This window comes from Patagioenas fasciata, chromosome 15 (genome assembly GCF_037038585.1).
Source record: "Patagioenas fasciata isolate bPatFas1 chromosome 15, bPatFas1.hap1, whole genome shotgun sequence".
NCBI classification, from domain to species: domain Eukaryota; kingdom Metazoa; phylum Chordata; class Aves; order Columbiformes; family Columbidae; genus Patagioenas; species Patagioenas fasciata.
In genome coordinates, this window is record NC_092534.1 from 3,487,379 (window position 1) to 3,513,664 (window position 26,286).

General features: G+C 40.8%; 1 protein-coding gene across 1 annotated transcript in view; it reads left to right on the forward strand.

Annotated features, from left to right (window-relative positions):
- The first annotated feature begins 6,973 nt into the window (after nucleotides 1-6,973).
- Nucleotides 6,974-26,286, forward strand: part of LOC136108748 (uncharacterized) — a 91,891-nt gene continuing 72,578 nt past the window's right edge. Inside the window, exons 1-9 of the mRNA XM_071815258.1 lie at nucleotides 6,974-7,091; nucleotides 10,287-10,337; nucleotides 11,879-12,039; nucleotides 13,573-13,643; nucleotides 15,650-15,815; nucleotides 16,511-16,648; nucleotides 17,495-17,684; nucleotides 18,705-18,832; nucleotides 25,230-25,333. Of these exons, the coding sequence (XP_071671359.1) occupies nucleotides 7,031-7,091; nucleotides 10,287-10,337; nucleotides 11,879-12,039; nucleotides 13,573-13,643; nucleotides 15,650-15,815; nucleotides 16,511-16,648; nucleotides 17,495-17,684; nucleotides 18,705-18,832; nucleotides 25,230-25,333 (1,070 nt within the window). The 5' untranslated portion in view covers nucleotides 6,974-7,030. The remainder of the gene's footprint in view (nucleotides 7,092-10,286; nucleotides 10,338-11,878; nucleotides 12,040-13,572; nucleotides 13,644-15,649; nucleotides 15,816-16,510; nucleotides 16,649-17,494; nucleotides 17,685-18,704; nucleotides 18,833-25,229; nucleotides 25,334-26,286) is intronic.

The following is a 26,286-nucleotide window of genomic DNA, read 5'->3' on the forward strand; positions in this document are numbered from 1 at the left end:
ATTGAGAAGAGGGCACAATGTTGGCAGCTTTTCCATCTAATTAAGCATTCAGCAAAACTTTCTGCTGCCCTTTCTCTACTTAAATTTCCTTAAATTTAAGGCCTGTGTTTGTTTCCTTGTGTATGGAATACAGAATGTGCCAAAATAACTTGCTTTATTAAACTTTAGATGGACAAATGCAGGATGTAACTTGCTTTGTGTTTCATTAGGTTGAAGTTACTGTTTGTTTTTAAAACTGATTATGCTTAAAATAAACACTTCGGTTTTGGTAACTAGTGCTTGTAATCAGAAAATTGTAACACTTGGAGTGTTTCCAACACATGAGTGGCTGAAATGGTAAGTCAAGAAATGTAATTATAGGGTGAAATTTTTCCAAGTCTCACTTGGGCCAAGTCTCTGATAAATGGAATTCTCTGGCCTGCAAACCAACTGTTTACACGCGGAGCCATATTTGAAAATATTTTGGTTTGAGTTTTTTTTCCTGCAACTCAGGCATTTAAAATAGTTTTTCAGTTAAAGCTCCTTTGGGTAAAACTTTTTCTTGCAGTACAACTGAACAAACGCATACAGGTATGGCTACACTTTTACATACCGGTGACCAGGAGGGAGAAAATAGCTATCAAATGCCATTATGTTCAGCCAGAAAGAATCCCTATTAATCAACATGAGAATACTCTGCTTTTTTGTTGTCTGAAGCACTTTTTTCTTCTGAGGGGCAGAAAATACAGGAAGGCAAGATTAATACCTCAAACAATTTTGTTTTAATGCATTGAGATGTATTATTTTTGTTAAGCAATGTATTGGTTGATACACTAATAAGCAAATTGAGTTGTGAACAAAGTTTTTCTTCTTGACAGTAACGGAAGCAGCATGCTTTGGCAGTGTTATTTCCATTAGACTTCTGTTTTTAACTAAGAGATTTTACAATGTTCAAACCTTGTTAATTTTGATGAGGCTTGACCTAGATGGAAATAAGATTTTTTTTTGGGGGGGTCGTGAAAATTGGATCCAAAATAAAAGCTGTTGAAACAAGTAGAAAGCAGCTGATAGCCTTACAGGTGGAGTTGTTAAGGAAGAGCAGAGTGGCTTCAGGAAGCTGCTCTTTGTTCCAGTGTTTGAAAGCGCTTCTGGCAGTCTAACCACAAGTTCATTTTTGAAGAAATGAGTTGTGATTTGTGGACTCGAACTCAGTTAATTGCTCTTCATAACTGAGCAGCAAAAGGTAAATAATGGAGCATACACTGTCATCCTAGGAATAAAAACTAAGAAGTACAAGTACTGTGACAAAGGTGTGAAGTGTTTGTAGTTCAAATGAACTGTATTTTTTAGCAAGTTAACCCTTGTGTTCCTATTTTCTTTGTAAGATCCTACAATGTGATGTAAAAATGCATTAAAAGTCATCCTAAAGCCAATGGATTTGTGAGGTGAATACCCTCGTGCATGATGTGCTGGACGTGAATCCAGCTTAGAAATAAATTCTCCAATAAGTGTCTTATTACTGTTTCAAACTAGGACACTAAGAAGTCTGTGGTGAAACCTGCTGATTTCAATAGAAGTGCTTCTTATTACCACTTACAATTGATTTTTGTTACAAATACTTTTTTTTTTTTTTTTAGGCATCCGAAACTCTGGTGTCTGTTGAAACAGGTGCCTGTGTGGTTTGGAGGTGCTAAAAGTAGTCATGCTCAAGTCTAGAAGAAACCAAGAAGTGAGTAGGAGGCTTCCTGAAAGTCCTTTTGTGGTTGCACGTTTTGCTTCATGCACCATCTTGGAACAAAAAAAGCAGCTTCAGTGAGGTCCAGAGGACTATTGAATTGACGGGGTGTATGGTGGGCACTGCTCCAAGATCTAAACCGAGGTGCATTTGGATGTGACAACAGGGATTTCACAACAGTATTGGGGAGGAAAAAAAAAGTACCCTGAGTAGTTTCCATCTCCTGCTCCACAAAGGCCCTCAAATGCTTTCTTCTGGCATGCTGTCCTGAGTGGTGCTGGAATCATAGAGTCATTTCAGGATCGAGTCCAACCATAACCCAACTCCGGCACTACCCCATGTCCCTGAGAACCTTGTCTAAATGCCTTTTAAACCCCTCCAGGGATGGTGACTCCACCACTGCTCTGGGCAGCCTGTTCCAATGCCCGGCAGCTCTTTCCATGTAGAATTTTTTCCCAATATCCAATCTAAACCTCCCCTGGTGAAACCTGAGGCTGTTTCCTCTCATTCTATCACTTCTTACGTAGGAGAAGAGACCAACCCCCTCCATGCTCCAAACTCCTTTCAGGCAGTTGCAGAGAGTGAGAAGGTCTCCCCTCAGCCTCCTGTTCTCGAGACTAAACAGGGACGACCGAAGGTGAATAGCGCTTGAAGGATTTCTCGCTTTGGGACGCTGAATGTATATATATGTAAATATATGTGTGTATATATATATATATATATGTACACACAGCTATAGGAGCTGCAGAGCACCTGACCCGACCGCGCTGCTCGCGCCGCTGCGCGGGGGCGGCGCCAGGGGGCGCTCCCGCGGGGAGGGCGGCGGGTCTGGGGGCTCTGCCCGACCCGGCCGGGCCGCCCCAACTGCGGTCTCGGCTCCGGCCCGCTTCTCCCTCCTCCTCGCCGCGGCGTTTTCTCTCCTCCGCCGTGTTCCTCGGCTTCCTCTCCGCGCCCGGGGGCAGCGGCCGGCGCCGGGTGAGGGCCGCGTGTGGGGTCTGTCCCTCGGCGCCTTGTGGGGGCGCAGCGACCGCGCTGCCACAGCCGGGGGGCGGTCGATCCCTTCGTCCCTGCCTCGCTTAATTTGCTCTTGGTAAGCCTGAAAAATGCACGTCTCACTGCGCTTCTCGGGTTTGGGGCTTTTAATTTTTTAAGTGTTTTCTAATTGCCCAGGGAAATAACGCGCTCAGTCGCCCCGGCCGGGTCCGGGCAGGGGCGGCGCTGCCGCCATCACCGGCCGCAGGTGCTTTGTTACCGCAGGTGGAGCCGCAGCCCGGGGCGCTGCCCTCCTGCTTTGTTAGGGCTAAATCTGAGTTTTATAACGATAATATTGATTTAAAAGAACTCGTGGGGCCTTCACAGAACAGACTTTGCCACTTTGTTAAAGCTCAGGTGACCTTGGCAACACTTGCATAGGGTTTTCAGGTGTCCACAGACACCCTCACTCTGTTGTGTGGTATTTTTGATGAAATTCATTTTGCAAACTCCATTAAAACAGATTAATGTTTTTTTCTTAGGCTTTCCTCCATTATCGTTCTCCTGTGTGTCATTAAACTAGTGTGTTTGAAGCACATGTGCCTCATTTTCTTCAGTATTTTAAGATTATCTGGGACAGAACCATGGTGGAAATTTCTCTTTGAGAGGTTCTTTGTTTTGGGTGTGGTGTTTTGATTTTTTAGAAAAACCTCATTTGGGGGAAAGTAGGAAAGAAAAATGCTTAAAAGATGTTGGTTTTCAGTCTTGAATGGCATCCTGCACTTACCAACCCACTCAAATGAGTGAAGTTAGTGAAGTATGCAGGACGCTAATGTTATGCTGTGTTTTATCTTAAAGATTTGGCTTCAGCGTGCATTTAAGAGTCTACTGCAAATCAGACATTTACTTCCTAACTTAAAAGGTTCAATACAAAGGGCCCAAAATCTGTGATGCACTGAAAAAACTCTTTGAAGTATGGTTGACAAAAAAGCCCTGGGCTTTTGTTTTTTAATTTCTTTGTTCTTTGATGTATGAAATTGTGAAGCTTCAAGCAAGCTCAGATTTATAAATTCTTGAGTGTGCTCATACACCTACAGTAAGATATTTTTCTTCTTTTTTTTATTAATACAGTTTTTTTCTTAAGAAACGGGAAGCCGCAAAGCTAAAACTTGAAGTTGAAATGCAAATTTGATTATTTTGGAAGTTGTGATTTACAGCTGTAACTGAAAAAGCAGAGCAAGACAGTTTGAACAAAATAGAAAATTAGATGCAGTTACCAGGTGACATTGAATTCTATTTTCTTTCTCCAAGCCAAAGCCCAAATCCCTGTTTCTCTGTTCTATCAGTCCTTTCCATATATAACATACCTCGGGATCACAGCCTCAATCTGTGTTTGAACACGAGCTGACCTGTGAGTCTCGTAATCTGTTGACATGTAACCCATTCTGAAATGAACGTCTTTACATAGAAATTCACCATATTTGTTATTTTGCACAGATATTTTGTGTCAATATTCAATCTGTGGCTCACAGTGTTAGTGCTGGCTGTTGATCCTCAGTTTGGTACCAGAAAGGAACACACTGGGCTGCACTCTGGTCATGCTGGTGCCTGACAGTGGCTCTGTCCAGTTCTCAGAGACTGGAGTCACTGGTGACTTCTGATGGAAACTTTTGAATAGCTGCTGCTCTGTTCTTACAGACATTGGAGTTTCTCTTAGCTCTGCTCAAGCATGTTTGGCGTGCCTGCATTTAGTTGGTCCTTTACATTTAACAGGATTTCTTGTGCTTAAAAATATATGTAAATATAACTGCATTAATGTACAGTGTTTACAAATGAAAACTGTTGCTCCCTCTTTGATCATTTGAGAAAGTTTATTTCCTAATCCTTAAAGAGAAGTCGTCTTCTATGACATGCCAGCTACTTTTGCATGAAAATGTTGTTACTCTAGCTTTGTGATTGAAATGCTAATGTAGCTAAGTATTTGTCTTGAAGAGTTAAAACATGACGCTTATTAAACACTATGGCACCTTATAAAAAAACTCATTAGAAGGGTCTGATTTTCTTAGTTTGACTCAGCAGCACTCTAAGGAAAGTCCTTTTAGAGACAAAAGGGTTTCTGAAAGAGCTTCTGGTGTTTGACTAGGGGACGAAATGACTAATAAAACGGTTTTGTTCCAAGAAAGCATTTAGAGTCAAGCACATGCTTAATTTTTGGAGTGTGCTTGTGCTTAAAATTAAGCACCTATTTATGTACTCTGCTGACTCCAGACATAAGGTGCCATACATAAGATTAACATAAACTAAGTGAAAAACTTACTGTGAAGTGTCCAATTCATTGAAAAAGGAGCACATGTTGGTCTCTCCAGTGGATTACAAATGTTGTCCTTAATCTGAGGGGAGGGCCACAGATGCTTAGCACACAAGCACTGCTTGTCACTTGTTGCTCTTGGGCCGTGTGGTTCTTAGGAGAGTCATGATAAGGCAGAAATTCCCTCTAATTCCAATTCTGATATTCCCACTGACTTCAGTGTAAGTTTTCTGCTTTTAAGTTATTTTGCGTTAGCTATGTGAAATTTGTTGAAAAATCTTACTATATAAACAGTTAAAAGTCAGTCTACTGTGGAGAACAAGCAATAGGAGCGATTCAAGAGAAGAATTGTCACAATATAGCAATTTTCCGGTAAATTCATTGTGTTTTTATGTTCATGCCCAGCTAGTAACTTACCTGCATCCATCCATATTGCTCATAGTAGACCAAGAGCTGAATGACTGCAGGATAATGTATGGAGCATGTACTGTGGCCAGATGAGCTGGAATCTTAAAATAAAAAATTAGAACAAAGACAAGATGGAGTAACTCAGCAGAGTAAAAATGGCAAAGAGTTCCACAATGACATCTCTGAAACAGAGTCAAAATTAGAATATTCTGAAGAACTGCAGTGGTGGAGAATGAAGGCGCTCTCAGTTACGACTTTGAGTTGATCATAGGAAATCCAATCTGCTGTATGAACTCTGTAAGTTTGTGTTGGTTTGGGGTTTTTTTTTGGTGTGGTTTGGGCCAGTGTTGTTGTTGGTTGGTTGTATTTTTTAATTCTGTTTCAGACCTGAGCTGTCCCTGAGTTTGGCATTTGGTAGATCTGGGATTTAGATAAAGGGGCCCATCTTTCATCATGGAAAATTTCATTAACTCTTTAGACTTGTCTTGCTCTCTCTCATCTTCGGTCATTGATCTATGTAAAGCACATGGGAGAAGTTGCTTTCCCTTTGACTAAAATTCATAGGTGTTTTAAACTAGCAAATGTTACCTGATGGAGAAAGTAAGTTTGGGCAGAGGCTGTGACAACATGAGCTTAATGCAGAAGAGTAGTGCTGGTGACTGGGATTGTTACCTGTGATTTCTACGTGTGAATCTGGTTTGAAGCAAACAGTAGCTCAGGGTAAACCAGAGGGGCTTACAGCAAATGGAGGCGTGGCAGCAGGACACAATAAATCTTTGCCTGTCCACAGCAGCTTCCTTTAGAAGGCCTTGGTGTTTGGGTTTTGACAGTGCCTCTGTGGTGTAAGTGATCACTGATCCTGTAACGTGTGAGGAGTGAAGGTGGTCACAGGCTGCCAGGGCAGGTGTGGGATGAGAACCCCCCTTCTAGAAGAATGAAGCAGGAGAACAGGAGGTAGGTGGTGAATCTCGCTCAAGCAGGAGCGGAAGGTCTTTATCAGTGAACCCTGGGAAACCTGTGTCTGACACATTCTGAAACCCTAGTTGCTACCAGAAGGACTGTAGTGTAGTGGGTTTGTGTATTATTGACACACAGTTTCATCTATCTTAGGTTTGGGACTTTGGTTGAAGGGATGAGCTGCCTCCTATGAACTTGCGTCTGTCCCAAAGCCTTTGCTTTCATCCTGTGCACTTTTTGATTGATTAATCCTCAGGAAGTGATTGCTAGGTTATTTTTTAATTTGTGTATTTATTTTAAACTTACTGCATGGGATTGTCCTGAGCATTTGCTAAGTTGTGATGCCTTATCCTTATTTCCTTCTCCTTGCAGTTTCATGGAATTTCTAACAGGTTAATTTTGCTCCTTTTTTTTTTTTTTTTGCAACAAGGCTGAAGTACCGTTGGAGATTGGATAAAGGTTTGTGTGTGTCTCTCCCCCCTTACTCCACACGCGCACCCTCCCCTCTGCAGGCTGCCCTGCCAGAGCCCCTCCTCTGCCTGCAAGAGGGGAGCTGAATAGTGAGCTCCTGCTTTGTGAAGGAAATTTTCTCCCACCGCCTCGCTCAGAGGTGTCTTTGAGAGGAGAACTGATGTGGTTTTGTTAACTTCTGTGCTGAGGAGGTGATTTTGATGGCCATGGGGCTGCACACCATCATTTTACTCTGTGCTGTTGTGGCAGGAGCTTCAGGGAGTAAGTAGAAGAAACTTTTTCCTCTGCTAAGATTGGTCTCAATGCAAAATACTTCTCCTAAGGAATGATCTTGCTAGCAAAACTTCTGAGATGCTGTAAGTTATGTTCGAATTTGTAGGTTTGCAATAGCTCTTGTAGTAGCTTTGTCTTGATTTTGGGTGTAGTGTAGCAATTTGCTTTACTGAGGTCTCTGGGTGGTGCTGGGCAGGTAGGAGGGCACCCCAGCTATAAAACATTCCTAGGAAAAACAACAAAAATACTGCGATTGTGCCAGGCAATTCATGATCTCACGTGGAAATAACATGTTAGTATCAGTTCTAAAGTTGGGCTCACTTCAGTATTTGACAGGTGAAGGATTCTGAAAAGCGTGACTGGATCATGGAATGTCCATGGTGTGGTCCCTTGTCAACTGAAGAGAGACAAATGCATGCTGTTTCTAGAACCAAAATAAATTATAGAAGAAAATTTAAAATTTAAAAAGAACTAAGCAAAGAGCAGAAACTAAATGTAGACACCTTAACAAAGTTAACAAAGTGCCTGATTGTCCATAGAGCTCAGCCTACCACAGTAAGTTTATAAATTCTGAGCACAGTGTTCAGGTATCCACACAGGAGCTGAGAGAGCTCTTAAAGCTGGTCCCGGAGGGGCATGCTCAACGTCTGAGAAGTCTGATGCTACAGAACAGAGGTGAATTTTCCAAGTTTATCTTACCGTGTTTATTTTAAGGTTCTTAAATAAGTTGTACTGATTCCTTCATTAAAAGCTATTAACACTACGTTTTCCCACTGTTTAAACGAGTGAGCTAGAGAGCCCTTTTCTTACCTGACCCACTAGGTACTTAGGGATGACTTTTTTCCCCTCAAGAAAACTGGGAAGTGTACTTTGTTTCCAAATGCAGTGTGTTTGGAATGTTAGAAGTTAATCTGTATGTTTTATGTATAGATAGGTATATTTATAAAAATTAACAGTGGAGTGATAATTCTCATATATTACATGGCCTGGTCTCTCTGTGCTAGAACGTTTTCTGGTTTTGCAGACGTCTGTAGCACTTGACCAAGTTTGCTTGAAAAGAACATGTTATTCCTACTTTTTAAAGGTAAAATCTGAAGTTCCATACAGAAAATTAATTCTGCAAAATAAAAAGGAGTATTTGTTGGGAGGGAAAAACCAGTGTGGGGTTAAGACCTTTTGAAGAAAAATGTAATTTTACTCTCCAGACACTCAAATTTTATCTTGGGAATAAAAATGTATATAATCTTGAGTGGGTGCTGAAGAAACAAACACTTCCTTATTTTTGTTCCAAAACCAGTGAATTCCCTTCTTTCCTCCTGCCAATAATTTTGACGTTTCAGAAAAAGGGATTAAGAGGAGGGAAAATACAGTTCAAATAAATAAGTGTTGATTTTTAGATGTTGTAGTTGGACAAGGGCATTTCTTTGAGACGTGTAGCATATGTAAAACATACAAAAGCAGAGAACTAGAATAAAGAGACTTTTAACCTCTGTCTCCAGTGGGAGACAGAGCTGAGCAATACAGGGATGTTTGTTACCACTTCACAGGGAGGTTCATCAGCACATAATGTATCATAGAGGTTTGGGGTGATTCTACTTACTGTTGAACTTCTTGTGGGATTTATCAATAATGGCAAGTTAGGGCTGCATGCTTTTAATACTAATTAAACCATATAATAAATGATTTAATAATCAAGTAGCGTTTTCTTTTACTATGGTACATACAAGTGCCATGTGTTGAAGTGCAGCAGGATCCACATACTTGATTTTGGCTGTTCCTCATATAGCACTGCATGTGAGCAGCTGGGATCTGACTGATCTTTCCACATACACATTCTTTTCAATATCTAGGACTTGGGGTGACTTTCTGAGCTGTGTACCTGGGAGTGTCAGCAGTGCAGGATCAGGTCCTGGAACCTGCATCTCACAGGTGTCTGTCATGGGGCTCCTCTCAAAATTCCTGTAATTCAGCTGAAGTTTATCACAGAAGTTCTCACAAGATTGGGACCAGCAGGCCAGTCTTCAGCATAGTACCTGTGTGTTTGCCAGGGGTGAAAGCAATCTGCAGTGATTTTGTTTTATATCAGTTGAGCCCTTTGAGTGCCCAGTCATGCTTGTAGAGCAGGGCTGTCAAACTCCTTTTCAGCGGGGGCCACATCAACCTTGCAGTTACCTTCAAAAGGCCAAATGTCATTTTAGGACTGTATAAATGTATTTGTAGAGGCAGACACAGTGATGCACAGGAAATGGACACCCTAAAAATTTCACTGTTGCTTACCTTCCCTATGAAAACATAATTTTTCTTCCAGTTCATCATAGACTTTTGTCTAACAGTGCTTACAATAACTGAAGTCTTGCTAGTTTAGCGTACAATGTGTGTGCACAGAGTGACAAGGAGGCACGGAGTCTCTGTTCGCAGCAGCCCCATCGGCTTCCCCTGTTGACGCCAATGCAAGTCTGAAGCAATTCTGTTGGTATGGTGTGTGTTCTGCCCTCCCAGTCAAAGTCTGAAAGAAAGTCAGGCTGGAGAACAGGCTCTCCAGTGTTAAAGGAATTCTTAACCAACTGCACCCTTGAGTTGTGATGTTTATATGTTCCTCAATGTGTTGGCGATAGAGAGGTTTTTCTTGGGCAGTAAAGCTTGCTCTTGTTCTGCTCTAAATGATACTTTTGATTTTTTTGAATGGCTATGTGCAATAAAAATCTTAGCTAAGTAGAAATTTTCCCTAACTGCGAAGTTAGCGACCTATGGATGTGAAGAAGTGTGGTGCATACTGGTATATAAAATGTGTATTTCTTTCTTGAATTAAGAACCCCTTTTTAAAATTTTCTTGGTAATCCACGATATTGTTGCATTTCCATACTTGCCTCTATAAATACACTAAGGCATGTAATTCCTTTGTGTATGTGCTTGTGTGGTATAGATGTGTGGAAAGGGGCAAGAGCAGAGTCTTGTCCCTGTATACCTGGTAGCAAAACTCTCTTGGATTTCCGTGTTTGGCATGTTTTGGTTTTGTTTGTTCGGGTATTTTGTTTGTTGGTTGGTTTTTGTTTTGTTTGTTTGTGTGTTTTTGAGGATCATGCTTGGGCTTCAGTTCTTTCATTGTTATTGAAAAGCGGAAGGTCTCTTCTGAGCTGCGCACAGATTTTTGATGCTTTTCTGTTATCTTACCTGTCATTGCAGGATCCTCGGAGAGTTTGAGTTATGGAGCTTCCTGTTCTGCAGAGTGTGCAGGTGAGTAAAACAAGACTGTATTGAGGCCTTCTATGTGATAAGGAAGGAGGGATTTGAAAACTTCCTTCCCTTCAGCAGGGTTGTTGCGTTCTTAGAAGAGTGATACTTTTGTCTGACTGACATTCACAGAAGCAGTGGAGAAGTTCCACTAAGCTTTATCAAGCCCAGACCTGCCCGAAGTTTGTATTTATAGACACTAGAGCTAAGCAAACTACTAAACCAGGGCAGGACAAAACCTGGCCATGCATGTGTTTTTTTCCAGTGCCCACTGTTAGCTACTTTCATTACTGAAACAGGTGTGAAGAAAGATTTCACCTTCAGTAAGCAGACACAAAACTTACATTCTGTAAAGGAGGAGTGGGCAGGAAGACAGGATATTGGACTGACCTGGGAGGGTTTGGTTGAATGGCTTGAGGTGCAGTTGGTAACTTGCGCTTCTCATTTGCATTCCCAGCAGGTACTTGAATGTGCAAAAGTGCTTTTCATTGTAGCAGCAAGGGGAGCTTGTGGATGTTTTGCTCCCCAGGAGATCTTGGCCTGGCCTCTTACCACCCTACTCAGACCATGTGGCTCAGAGACCTCTCATTTTTTTCAACATTACTTCTTTCCTGGGGCTTTGTCATTGCAAGTGCTCCACTGCTGCAGTGCTGCTGTGAGGCAGAGAAGCAGCAGCACTGTGTTGTGGGAGCCGCAGTGGTCATTTTTCCTAGATGTTGTCATCTTCATCTGAGGGGAGAGTCTATTTGAATTTTCCATCTTCTGCATTTCAGTGGTTCCAGTTAAGGTTATACCATGATGTCTTATCTTTTGGGACACTGTATTTGTTACAATCTCACATACCCCAGCCACCAGAATATACACCATTGAAGATGTTATGACTCTAATCTCATCCTTTCAGGGTTAATTCTATCACCCAGTCTAAAAGAGAATCTCCTTTGATTAGGGGAATGCAAAGACCATTTAACACACAGGAGGATGTCTGACATGGTATTCACTAGAAGACAGTGCTACCCATGGACACTTGCCAGGTCATTACAGAGTGTTCATAAAAATACAAATAATCCTTGTCTTTCCATTCTTTCTTTTCCTCAGCCTGGATCTTTTGGGGCAGGCTTTTAGACCCCAAGTTCTTTACTTAAAAAACACATAATTTCGTTTGTCTGCATATGTGTAGCTCACAGAGTAGCATGAAAAGCCTTGAATGCATCAGCAGATTTTTTCCATCTTGCTGTTGCAAAGGTCCTGTTTTGCTGCTCTCTGAAAGGTGTCAAAAGAGCATCATACCCTAAATGTATTGCATTCCTTTCCTGCTTTTGGAAATTAGATTCCTGCCTTGATAGAAATTGTAAGTTTATGTGCATAGGAGAGAGGAGAATTCTTTTCACCTTCCATACAGGAGCCATTGCTAGCGTGCAGGGTGCTTTCAGAAACCCAGTTCTTTATCCTAGTGGGAATGGAACATTCTGAATATCCAGCCCCTTGTTTAGCTGATTTCAGTGGCCAAAAGTTTTTTAAAAAACATTTTTTTGTTTGTTTCCTAGGGCACAGTGCATCGTACTTCCCCAGAAGAGCTAGATACAGCTACAGGTATTCAGCGGTCACCAACACTTTCCTGCAGGGAGGTATTTACAAAAGCAGTGGCATCTCTCTGGAGAGCATGGTGATCGTTGAGGTGTTGGGGAATTGCCACATGGTTTTGAAGGTGAGTGTTGTCATAACCATCTGAGTGATTGGATTGAGCTAATGTGGAACTGTATCTTTCTTTGGGATTACTAGTATATTTAAATCATTAATTTTTTCTTGTGATTAAAAGCCAACTCAGTTCTAGATGTCATAGTTAGAGTTGTAGAATTGCTTTGATGTGACATGGCTTCAAATTAAGTATTTGCCAGTTTTAAAGGACAGATTAAACAAATGATTGGGTTTTTTTTCCTAAGTGGTGCGACAGTTTCACTGTTTTGTCACATGAAGTGCAGAACTAGAGATGAAGCTAGTCCCTTTGAAAGGAACTTGGTTTATTTTTAAGCACTTTCTGTAGCAGTAATTTAAAAATAGCAAGTGTTTTAAAGAAAACGTGAAAAACTTCTATGATCTTCTGGATTGATGCCATTCCTAGCCCGCTGTAAAATTCAGCCTTGTAACACTCCATTGATCTCAACAGGAGATCTCTCTCTTTGTGACAAGAGCAACAGACCAGTTTCAGATTTCTGACCCTTTCCTGGGGTGAGCCCTGCGGTAGGCCAGTTTGAGAATTACAGGGCCTTAGCAGGGGGAGAATGGAAAATAAACTTCTCTGGTCTGCCTTGACTTTCCTTCAGGTTAACGGAGTGCATAATTCCTGGGTTCTGCAGGGAGTTGTCGTATGTGTACTATATACTCAAATACATGAGGCCAACGAAGAATAGGATAGTTGTCCCTGTCCTAACATGGCCATATGGTTAAAATTAACTTGTCAGTGGTCCTCTGATTTTACATGAAAAATGAGAATTTGGGTGCTGTCTTCAGATTGAATCACTCTCTTCTGCCTTGCAATATCAATAGCTGGATTCTCCAGCTTCTAGCTCTTTATCTTAATTTGAGGCTTCCTAAGATAAGCAAAACAATATGTAGTAGAATGCTTGTCTTTATAAAGAATAAAAGAGTACAAGATATTAAGAAAGAAAATTACTAACAATTGCAGTCTATGCTGTGCTTCCAATGGGGCAAATAGCCACCAGTTTTGATCTACCATTTGAGAACAGTTCTTCCTCACCACAACCAGCCAAATTGCAAGTACTTGAGGAAATTCTATAACGAACTTAAGTCTGCATTTTCTCCTTTGAATTCAGCAAAAGTGAGCTGTGAAAAGGCTACTGAGTACTGAGAACTTTACCAGGTATAGTCTCAAGAGTCAACTGAGATGGGCAGTCATTTTGTTTTTCAACTTGAGTAGAAAGACTTTATCCAGGCTCCTGCTTTATGCCACAGTAGGCGATTGCTTCTGGCTTGAAAATGAAAGGGATGTAGCAGTGCCATATAAAATGTATTTAATAGTGAGTGAAACTTCTTTGTAGAAGAAATTTCTGGAAACCATCTCAGTTATGCAACCTGAAGATATGGCCATCGTGGTTGTGTTTCCTGCAACACTGAGCCTTTTTTCATAGTCTGGGACATTCTGTGTAGATGTCCTTATGTGGCAAAGTCCTCAAGTTCCTATTGACAGTTAAATTTGTTGCTTTATAATCTTTGCTCCTAGGTGCATGATGTACAGATTAAGAAAAGTCTTGCGTCCAGAGAGGAGCCTCTGAAGGAAATGGAGAGTCTAAGGTAGAAAAACTTCTATTCTAGTCATTTTTATTTTATTTTTTAAGCTATATGGCTTAGTAGCAACTTGACTGCACATTGTTCACTCTCTTTCCTACACCATTTAGTTTTCGGCGTTTTTTTGGTTGTTGTTTGTTTTAGTTGGTTGGTTGTTTTGTTTCTAAAGCAAGGATCGAGATATGAGCACGATCAGCAAAATCACAGGTATTTGGTCCAAAAAGATTTTTCTGAACCTAATTATCATCCCTTTATATGTAAAAACGTTTGGAGAGTGGACAGTTAAAATTATTCTGGGTACAAATTATCAGGCCTCTAGCTGTCTAGCAGCATGTCTGGATTGCTTGCTTGTTCTCTGAGTTGCAGTTGTTACTTGTACAGACTCTTGAGTTTTGAAATACATTTCAGAAGTTCTTGATTTGGAGGATTCTTATGATGCAAAACGTTGGATTGTTTTCTTCCGATATATTTAAACTGCATTTATTCACGTAATGTAATTTTCTTCCTTTTATGTTTCTATTCTTAGTAGCTCATTCATAACATATGCCAGTGTGTTTCTCTCTGACTTGCAAAGGTATAGACTATTGAAGATGCCTATACAAAAAGGCCTCTTCACACTGTGGAGGCCTGGTATTTTCCCAGAGAACCGGTGCTTCTTGTGTGATCAACAAAAAAGCAGTTCTGTTGTCTGATTAAGCTCAGCCTTGTAATCTTCCTCTTTGTCCTGCCACTTGGATTCTCAGCCTTTAAACAACACTGAGAACTGAGGTAACTGACTCAATTCAAAGGGTCAAAAAGAGCAAGTTTGTGCTTCTTGTATTCATCAGGAAGAGCTTTGTGTTCCACAGGACGAGTAGTGGTTTCAGAGTTCAAATCAGAGTACAGGCACATCTTCTGTGAAGTTATTTGTAGGGTTTTCATAGAGGTAAGAGCAGTTGTGTCTTATTCTTTGCAGAGAAGCCAAAAAAATTAGAGGTAGCAAAGAAAATACTGAGTGAAGGTTGGCTATTGAAAGTAATTATTCAGATGAGTGAACCTTATTAGCATTTGCCTCCGCCTGTTGTGAATATACAGTGCTCTAGCTTGTTCTCTGAATGTGCATGTAATTTCCAGATAGTAGCAATAGCAACCACAGTTGCCTAGGAGTTCAGAAACCCTTATCCCATGTGCACAGCGTCTGCTTCTGGGAAGACTTTATCCAGGTGTTGGTGCATTTGAAGCTTTTCTCTCATGTTGTCTTTGTGACCAAGTTAATGAGATGAACAGTGAGTTCTGCAGTTAATTTTCAGGTGAGCTGTGTCTCACTGTGTGGGAGCGGACCAGCGAGCTGCTGTAGAATTCTTCCTTTGGATGGCTTGTTTTTCTCCATTTTGAGGGGAAATACATGATTGAAGTACATTATATTAGGAGTGAAAATCAATGTTAAAAAGTGATCTCTTGCAAAAATAGAAAACACTGTACTCTCAATCTGGGATAGCAGAAACAATCAGGGGGCTGACTTCGGGACAGAGCCCAAGTATGCACACCTACCAGAGCAGAAGATTTGGTTTGATTGGAAAGCAGTTCTTGTGCGTATCACAGCTGAAGAGGAATGATGAAGAGTACCTGCAGTTACTTTGCAATTAAGACATGCTTACCAATGCTAAAGGTGCCCTGAATCATAAAATGGAATTTCTTTCTTTCTTTCTTTAAAGAAGAATCATTGCCATCAAGTATAATTACTTGTAAAGAATTTACCAGGAATTTGCTTTATTAGGTGTTACAGTTATGTTGAAGATGCCGTGATTATCTTGAGGTGTTTGGTTTTTATTATTGTTGCATGGTTTTTTTTAAGGGCTCTTGGGGTCAGGGTGAATTCATGAAGAACAGGGACTTGCTATAAAGAATGGAGATGCAGAATAAGCCAGATCCATTGTGAAGGAACAGCTCTGTTCAGAAAATCTGAGTCCAGTGTCATGAACTGACTTGCAGCCACCGTTTGAAGCAAGAAACTATAAACTCTTTTATTGCAGGGAAATACTAGAACAGCATCCTCTTCATTTTTCTTTCCATGATGGAAAAGTTCTGAAGCTCTGTCCTGTGAGGAGTGAACAGACCTGGGCACTGAACATAAAGCGAGGCATTCTCAGTGTCCTGCAGACGTCACAAGCATCTCCTCCTAGTGCAGTTGTTGAAGAGGTGAGACTGGTAGAGTTGTGCTCTAGAGTGGCTGTTAGCCTTTGTACATGTTAAATCTATTCCCTTTGTAAATAACTAAAGGCTTTGCCCACTTGGTGACTGGTCAGCAGCCGGTGGTGGTTGTCTGATTGCTTTTTGTAGTGAATGTTATGAAATTATCTGCAATTTGCATTCCGTTTGAGGGCTCGAAACCACTACTTGGTTACCTGAGGAAAAGCTGCACTTCTGTTGTGAAGAGCAGTCTCTGAACTGACCTTCAGCATGATGTGTGCTACCTCATTCTCATGCTATTGCTATGTATCAGTACTTAAAACAGATGTTCTACAATAAAGCTTGGGACACCCATATATAATTACACTTCTTCTTAGTATAAATGCTCTTATGAATTAATGCTTCCCTGCAAACCCACAAAACCTTAAATGAAAAAGCATACATTTATACATGATCTGATTCAGAGTAACGCATTGAGGTTAAACAAATAAACAAACCCTGGCCATTTTGAAGTCTGATCAAGGTCTTTAAAATTATTTGCCTTTCTGTAGCTTTTGTGGTAAAGCCAGTGTCCTGCAAGGCAGAATTTAGGTCTCTCTTGCATTGTTATTAAAACAAAGCAGTTATTAAAATTAATTGCGATAGCCCATAATACCTACATGTATGTGTGCATGTGCGATTCAACACTGTACATCTGTTACTAGGTGGATGTTCTGGGAATATGCCCAACCAGGTATCAGCGAAAAGGTCCTGTTCTTGTCAAGACAAGGGACTTAAACCTCTGCTCTCATCGGTATTCTGGTTTTAGCTCTGTGCAGTCTGTTGTTCTTCCTCATGTGTCGGTAAGTGTTGGGGAATGACACTTATCCTTCCACAGGGCCTTTTAATTTCTTTGAAGAGTCATAGTGTGAATGAAGACATGTTTCAATAGTCATTTATGCTCCATAAGATTTGTGTGTGTCTGTCCAAACTTGAATCCTTAGCAAAGAAATGATGACTTTTATTGTCCCTGTAATGCCTGTTATTCACAGAAATTGTTTTTAATGGAAATTTGCATTGTGGTTGATGAACATTGTAGTATAAATGCAAGAGGTTGTTAGGTGCCTGAATTGAATTCTGTCACTAAAATATGTTATACTTACAGTGGCAGAACTGAAAGAGCGTGAAGGAGAGGAATAGAGGGATGTAGATAAGAAAAATACACTATGTAACAAAGCAAGTTGTTATTTGCAAAAAACTTTGGAAGGATAGAAACTTTGCTAAAAGCCAAGCTCACAGCTTTCCACTGTTCACGGCAAATACAGTCAATGTTTGTATCTTGTGTTGTTTTTATCAGGTTAATGTTACTTGTTTCTTGTATTGTACTAGCTAGTCATAATTTACCAGCCTTTTGCTTTTCTCAACTCTGCTGACCAAAAAGATCTGTTTAACACTGATGCTTTGTGAACTGAAATGAATTGAGACCATTTGACCCAGAAAGTTAGTAGCAGTTTCATTTCAGTGATGGAAAAATGAGACTAAAAATAAAGAACATATTAACCTCCGCAAGCTGGGCTCTGTCAAAGGTCTAGGTAAGAGACTTCGCACTGCACCATGGACCTGGGATCTTCTGTGAAGCTGGGAGAGAAAGGACTGGGCAGACTGACATAAGCTGTCAAGACTTTACCTGAAGTATCTCTTCTTCTCAGTCTGAGCAGCAGATCCTGTCCTCCAAACTGGAATGTGTTCAGAGAGTTTCAGATGGAGTCCTGGCGGAGGCCAAATGCACAGAGTCCAGCCTCGTTACCCTGCTCTCTCAGAAGGGCAGCGGGGCAAAGACGCAGACACAGTCTTCGCTGAAACTCCTCCAAGTGGAAACAGAGATGCTGTATGAAAAAGGTAACGTAATATTTCCACTAAAATAAAGTAAGTTTATTTCCTAGAAAAATCTTGGGTCCGCATCTTGCCCATGAGAGCTCTTTGCACCTGGTATTTCCTTTAATGTGTTCAGTGGTGTGCAGGTGGATGTTTTTACAGGCTGGGCTACTGAGAGCTGTCCCTTTGAGAGTTGGGGTGTGCAATAGCGAAGCAGGATGGATCTCCATAAGTGAGAGATTTCCGTAATGGCCAGCTCCTTTTTACCTGCTTTACACACGTAGCCCCCTTCTATGCAGAACATCAGCCTTCTTGTGTCTGTGGGCAGTTCCTAGTTTAAGTACAAATGAAGCCTAAATAATTGCAAGTCCTAATGGAACTAAGGACATGCCATGTCTGAGAGCCATTTCAGTTTTCGCTCCTTCTTTGCTCTGTGTGCTTCTCCTTAGGAGGATGATTTTACTGAAGTCAATGGGAAGCTTGCCTGAGGAAGGACTTCAAAGTTGAGCTCTAAATGTTGAGAAACATTTTGTATTTTTTTATTGTCTTTTTTTTTTCTAAAAGAAAAATCAAAATTTCCAGGACAATTTTATTTCTCATTATGCCAACATAAGATGCCAAGATTCTTCCTCAGGAAGATGTTAAGAGGCAAGCCATCTTGGCACCTAGATCTCCTGTTGAGTTTTTGGGAAGTTGAAGTGATGGAAGGAGTGATTAGATAAAATTGGAAAGAATGATGAATGTAAAGTAGCAGGGCCATTGTGAGAGGCAAAGTGATGGAAAGTGGACTTTTTTCCATTAATATCTTCCTTGTCTAGTTTCTCCATTTCTTTCAGGTCCCACCTGTGTTTAGGCCTTTATTCTGTTGTGTTCTTAAATTCAGCCTGACTGCAGGCATTCATATTCTTCCCTTGGGGTTAGGAGACTAGGGAGTATCTTACCTGTAGAAGTAAAGGCTCAGAGAGAAACTTTTCCCTAGCATTTAGAGTTAACCATAGCGAATGACCAGCAATCACCAGATCTGGTTTTACTTTGTCTTCCCAGTGGACTCTGAGGATCTGTATGTGACCAGCATGCTGTATGAAAGGGAAGAAACTGAGAGGGAGGTCGCTGGAGGGGAGGTGTCTGACCTGGTGTGGAAGCTCTGCCTGGCACACAGCGCGAGTTTTGAGGTAACATAACCTCCGTTGCCTTCTAAGGCCCTTTGTGGTCTGAGAGTTCTCCTACGCAAATGAGTGGTGACTAGGAGACCAGCAATTTTGAAATTGGCCTTCCATTGTTTTGGGATTTTTTTAATGTGGAATTATAGAAAGATAAAATGCTTTGAAGTGCCAGTTTCCTATATAAACAATAAATCAAACTGAAGAGTCGAAAAGTCATGTGGCTCCTGAATATTGGGCAAAACCAATTAAGAACTGTATTCTAAATTAATGTGAAAGAAAATGGTCTGAATTTTTGTTTTGCTGTGGAAAAACATAGAAAAAGGGGCCTGGTTTGGGTTATCACTGGCAGTTTCGACACTTAATTGTAAAAACCCTCTTCTACAACTTTAGTATGGTATGCTACCCATGTTAGTGCCGTTGTTTCCGTGTTTGAGTTCTTTGGTTCTTCTCCTGTTACCTCATCCCCTCAAAACAGTTTGCACGTGAAGTCCTTTCCTCTGGATGTTGGCTATTTGGTTCCTTGTGTTTCTGATGAATTCTGGTAATAACCGCCATATTTTCTGGGGCTGCTGCTTGGGTCCAGAAGGAATATCTTCTCACCTAAACCATTTTCATTGGTGAATGCTTCTAAAATATGGTGATGTGGAACACACAGTGGCTTAATTTTTTTCGACGATGACCATCATTCTAAATGAGGTCTGCCTGTTTCCTTAGCTTGATCAGGTCTTGTAATTTTTGTTGATCATGGCAGCAGCTGGGTCAGTTAGTGTTTGTCACTGCGTTTGAAATGAAGATTGCTATCTTTGTGAAATTCAGAGATGATCAAGAACACCTGCAGAAGGATAAACAGATGATAGTGCTTAATCATTGCTGACCTGAAATAAGCTGAGGGCGATGATCTTGAAAGAGGAGGCACTTCGTATCTCATTATCCTTCAGATGGAGTGGTTCTTGCTAATTATGAAGTTCTTGTGTAGAAAAATGTGAAAACAATGCAAATTGAAAATTGAAGGACACACTTCTTGTCTTAAGTCATTCATGGTCAGGATTTTACTAAAAAACAAGTGTGGTCTAATGGATAAAGCACTCTGCTGGACCTTGGTGCCTCTGTGAATTTGACGCTGATGAGTTTAATGAGCTCATTCCTGATCTGTTCCCTGTCCTCTGATGTTGTTGTCGTGTTAGATTGCTTGTACTTTGGAGCAAAGTTATTATGTGGTGGGGCTCTGATCTCTCCTATAAATGCACAGAGGTACAGGTAATGCTAACAAAAAGCTTCAGACCTAGCCTAGGAGAAGGCGCTTCACCTTCCTTTGTGCAGGTTAAGTCCCATGTCAAAGAACAAAATCTCTGCCTGTCTTGTCCCTGGGGACACACACAGATACAGGCTTTGTGGGGATGGAGAAGAGTGTGCTGTTGGATTACAGCTCTGCAGGCCAGTGGTGCCAGCTTAGAAATTAATATACTGTGTATATTCACCTTTTTCTTAGCTTTAGCTGTGATTAATGAGCACAAGTAGATGTTTGTGTAATGTGACGTGAGACTTTAGGCAAAGGCACAGAGTGAAGAGAGATCCTGGTCACAACTGAAGTGGGCAACCTCAGTCAGCTGTGATAGATTACAACCCCAGCAGTTACTCTTGGCCTATTAAATGGTGATCACAGTCTGACCTGGTATCACAGCCTGACAAAGACCTCAGAGGAGGCAGCAGGTGGCCTTTCTAGGTGGTGGTATATGGGACAGGTTTCTCTCTCTGAGTTGTAAGCAAGTCTGCCAGCTCTTTTATCTGCATGCTAGGCAGATTTGGGCTATAGAGTGCTAACAGAGCCATGTACTTAATAGTTCTTGCTAAGGTAGAACGAAAGCAGCCTCTTTGGGTACAATAATGCTTAATTCTATGTGGCTGTTATTGTAACAACAGTATGTATTGCAGTTTAGGAGCAGACTAGAGGGCTACATATTGCTTGGAAAACGTTGAAAAAGTAAATTACTGCTGTAGACCTCAGAAACTTTCTCTAAATCCTGCCTTCTTTTGAACACCCATAATTCAGTGTCTTTGAAAGAATGGTAGACGGTTTTTCCCAGTAACAGTGGGATGTCACTTCTGTTTCCAAAGAGGCCCACTGCCTTCATGTGTGGGAAATTTGTTTTGTAAATTAGTAAGATTAGCACAAGTGGCTGCTGTCTGTGCCACTGCCTAAAAAAGAGGTGAATTATTCATCATATGCCTATCCCAGCACAGGGTTGGACTGCTTGTCAGCCATTTTCACTGTTTCAGGGTGTTCCTTCTGTGTAGCAAGACGTTTCAAAGGGGATCTTTATTATCCCTCATTCTGACTGATAAAATGTCCTTTTGGGCCAGGGAAGAAGTTATGGGAATGCTCACAGCGTTGCTTGGGAGACAGCTCCACTGTTATGCATGTATAGCTTGTTTGTCCCCTTATTGTTTCACTCTGAATAAGGCGAGATTATGCATTTCTTTCAGGACACAAAACCAAGAATAAATGGAAGGGAAAATCCCCAACTTCAGGGAAAATAGTGAAGGGATGAGAAAATGGGGGTGGAGACTGTGTTATTTCCAAGGAAGCAAAGTTGTTGTTTAATTTTTTAATGCTATTATGAGACAAGATTGAATTTCAATGTGGATGTAAAGTAGCTAATGGACCGTCAAGTGAACAAGCTGCACACTGACGAAGAATGGTCAGAGGGATGGGGAGAGGGGACCCTTGCTTGAGAGAGGCTTGAAGGAACCTGTCACACAGCTGCTGCTGGGGCTGCGCTGACGTTTGGCGGCTGGGAATGGATTCTGGATTGGTAGCTCTGCTCAATGTGGCTGTGCAGTGTGGGCAAGAGTATGTCAGATTCACACTGCCCAAGCTCTGTATCCCAGCCTCACCCAAGAGAGTTTACCTTTAAGGCACAGTCTCACCATTTGTTTCTCTTGTAAAGCATTCTAATTGCTAGTTATTACCTAGTTGGGTTGTTAGAATTTGCATGTTTTTAACTTGTGGGTATAGGGAGTATGACAGAATATTTCCCAGGTAAGAAAGATGATCTGGTGATCAAGATGAGTTAAGGCACTTTTTGAAATTCAACTGTTCTTTTTATGTGCAACTTCACCAGGAACAGAAGTCTTTGCTTTGAATTGGAAAGCCTTAGAAGACAGTGTTTGGAACAGTCTGTTAGGTCTCTTAAACCTGGTCTATGAGCAGGCACAAATACATCCTTCCCGAAATTGAGGGTGAAATTAGGTTAACTGGCAAGGTAAGAAACCAAGTAAAAAAGAACTGATGAGGATCAGAAGGAAGGGAAGTTATGCCATGGCAGGGAGAGAATAACCGTAGCAGTTCCACCAGTAGACTTCAGGGAGAAGAGTATGTCACCTCCATCTGATTTCATGCTTGGTCATCAATTCAAGGAGGTCACTTGTTCTTTAACATATGTATAGTTGAAAAAAGAAATCAGACAGCTGAAAACCAGAAGTTCCATACAGAAGAGACAGCTCTGTAATTCCAAAGGGATGTACTAAATTGACTGGAGAGTAGGCCTCACGCTTCCATTGAGAACATAAATTAGTTGGCAAAACCAAAGATGTTCATTGAACACATTTTCAAAGGAACCTCCCTTGTGATTACATGGGCTTATACTTGGCAGCAAATAGGGTGTCAAGCTCTCATAGGGTGTTTGTGTATATCATAAATAGAAACACTTTCATTGGGAAGCGTTTTACTACTTTACCTTCCAATCTAAACTTTACCAGGTTTATCATTTCAGAGGATATTTTTTTAATTAAATAGAGCTACACTAAGTTTGTAGGTGGAAGGGAAAGCCAGCTCCTGTATATTAGAAGAACAGCATAAAGGCCAGGTTTCCTAATGGGAATGAGAGCCAAACTTGCATGTAGTTTGTTATTACAATACTACAAACAGAGGAATCTACAAGGAGGTCCTTGTTTATCTGTCATCTCCATTTCAAGACAACCTACCTTAGAAAAATAACAACAGCCCAGCTGACCAGACACTTCATTCTGCAGCTTTATTTTTAGGAGGTAAAAATAGCTGTTTCTCTGCAAAATTTTGCGCTGAGTTATTAGACGGGAGCTTGTCAGCAGGTGTGAAGTAGAATGAAGTCAGCCGTACAGTCTAAAATTATTTCACCTGGAAATACATCTGGAAGTTTTCTCTTGAGCTGTGCTGTGGCCCCAGCTGAGGAGGCACCTGAGCTCGGCAGCAGCTGCACACACACCTGTGGGGCTCCTCCGCTCCCTGCTCGTGCTGCCCATAGTGGATTTGCATGTGTAAAATGCACATAAAGCCAGTGTTTTACGAATGCTTTTGGAGAACTTTATTAAATACAGTTCTCTGAATATTTTATAGACCATGAAATGTAATGTGTTTCACTAGCTCCATAGCATTTGGGATTGGGTAATATCTTTTTAAAATAGACTTTAAAGGTAATGATGGGACGGGGTTGGATGGGATGGAATATGTATGTATCTAACTCAGTTTTAGCTATGGAATTAAAACCTATTGGAATTAATATCAAGGTACACCTTCATGTAGGAGAATAAATTACAATGTGATGAAATTAATACACTGTTGCTAGAAAGAAGTCCCAAAAGATCAAAAATGCAAATAATGTTTATATTGGATCTGACAAATTATTCCCTCAGCTTATCAAACAACATGGTAAGAAATTATTCTATCTTACTGAAAGACAGCTTCTTTTTCCTGAAAATGCCTAGGCAGTCTTAAATTAAAATACTGGCACTGGGTTATTCCAGTTTTTCATTGCTTTTGGAAGCAGCTCCTGGAAGAAAGGTCGGGACGTCAAAGTAGGTCTCTCCCCAGGCCTTTGGAAATGTGGCTTAGTGGAATTGACTCTGTTTGTATCATTTTTACACACAGAAAAATGTTTTCTTTGGAACCAGAGCATGAGTCCTATGTCTAAGCCTTTCACATCTCAAGTGAATGAAGAACTGAAGTGAATCTGTGTAACATGGACTGTGATTAGAACTTGTACGTTATAAAGTTAGGTTGAAATGAACATACAAGATACTGTATTTAACATTCTGGTAATTCTTTCAAGGAATGAGACCTGTCTCCCTTCTTGAACTTTGGGTCAGGTCTCAGAGGAACACAGTCACATGCTATTTAGTATTTAAAATGCTGTCTTCCAAAAAACTTCTGCTGAGGCCAAAATAATACGAATAGTGTCTGTGCAGATAAAAATAATCTGAAAAAAGGAGAAAAGATCATCCTTCCTCAGACAACACTAGGCTGGGTAGCTAATACAGAGCCTGGTTTGGGTCAGGATGACACTGCAAGGTTTGTACTCCATGAAAAATAGAAAGGCTTCTGTTGTCTTCATAATGTGTTGAGTTCAATTCAATTTTTGACTAATTTCATTTCTAGCATCACATTTTAGAAAATAAAAATTACTGCTGGTAATGGTAATACACATCCAAAATACCTCCAGACAGCAGTTTCTGAAAAGTATTTGTTTCAGCTAAAAGGAAACTCATACTGCCATGTAAGTTAAGTGAGGAGTGGTAGCTGCTTAAGAGAAAAGTGTGGGTCAGCTCTGAGTTGCTCTTAATTGCTTTCAGCCGTGCACATGCAAATAAATGCTTAAACAGAACTATTCATCTTCAACTGTACAGCTAGGCTGAAATACTTTTTTTTATATGAGATGACCCTGAAGTAGGTTTTTCAGTTTTGCCTACAAAAGCAAGGAGCAGCTTGTGAATCAAGGGCTAGAATTTATTTATACTAAAAAGTCTGTGTGATAATTTGTGTAAAAAAGCTGCCATATGCTGTAGCAAATCAGCTTAGCCAGAACAGCTCCTCTGCCACCACACTTCTAACTGATCCGCGCTGCCTGCAGAGGCAAGAGCAGTTACCCCAGTAAGAGCACCAGAGGTACTCGAGCAACACTTTTAAGTGTTGTCTGAACATCAGTTAAATGATCTTTCTCATAAACCTGAGACTAATGTAAAGTTAGCTCGACTATGTTTCATTTTGTGTGAAGGCTATGTCAGCAGTTCTGGTCGTAAATCAGGACCTTATTGTGCATACTCAGAGAAGATTATGGCCTTCTCATCTGGATTGTAACCGCAGTGTTGCCTTTTGGTTGATTATTCATTTGCATGCTAGTGGTGTGCATAGTGGTCGCTGAGCACTGTGGCTTGGGGGACTGGCTGACATCCTAAGTGAAAGCCCTTCTTCTTTTGTGTTTGCAGCCTGAAGAGAAAAGCAAGGGAGGGAAGGAAGAAAGGAGGTTTTACTCTCAGGTTACGTTGTAATTCAATGGCAATGCTGGTGTAACCCAAAGTCTCTTGTACTCTGTTCTCTAGGACTGGTTTCTTTGCAGCTGTAATATCACATTGGTGTTGTGCTCTCTTACAGACTGCAGACCTTTTCATGACTCTTGTGTTTGAGCTTCGACGTCTTTCTCTTGAAGCCTTAAAAGCATTATGGCAAAGATCTTCATTTAAATGCAGAGACAACTGGTAAGGCCCCTTTAGTAATTGCATTTAAAATATATATAGAGAGAGGAAATAAATGTTGTGTAAATATTTAAAATAGATTCATGTTTTAAATCCGTGCCCGAATGTTGGATTTAAATTTGGAGCACTTTAAAGGAAGAATGTGTATTGCGGATCTTGTTTATGTGACAGAAGGCTGTTGTTCTCTCCTTACTGAATGTTGTGTACAAAACAGACTTTCCTGTCCCATGCTTATTCCCACAGACAGACTTCCTGCTTCAGGAACAATGTGAACAGGAAACTCAGGTCATGGCTTAGGTGGAAAGCAACGCTGCTGGTTTTAAGCATCTGCTGCCATTTGTTATGGAAAACCTTACTGGGATCTGTACCTTCATGCCCCTAGCAGGCCTGGGGGAGAGGAGATAAATATTGTGGTAGAGCCACATCTTTCAGCAGCAGCCTGATCTCAGGAGGGTTTATACCGATCACTGAACTGCAGCCTGAAAGACCAAGGCCCCCACTCCTCTGCAGTCAGGAATAGTTCTGATCCAATGGTTTGAGACTTTCAGAAATACTAATCCACTGTTATTAAAATCAATGAGATTTTTTTTTCTCCCACCAAAATCAATTTTCTGAAAAGTGTAAACAAAGAAACAAGTTTTTTACTTGGTTTTAGTACAAAATGTCATCAGCCTGTTTAGAATTAATTTAATGCCATTTTTTGTGTTTGTAACAATACCTTGAACTTTACTGCATGCAAAAGGGGCAAATTTTGTTTTGGCTTATCTTTGTTCTCATCTTTTGACAAATATTCATCCTAATATTCTTAAATATTAGAAAGTGATCTAAACTACGCTGCCTCTTTCTATATTAGTTTCAGACTAATTTTACTCAGGACAAGGTTATTAACTTCAGGAACCAAAAAGCATCCCGTGCAGGCTACTCTCTTATTCTGATGGAAGTGCTTTAACCCAGTT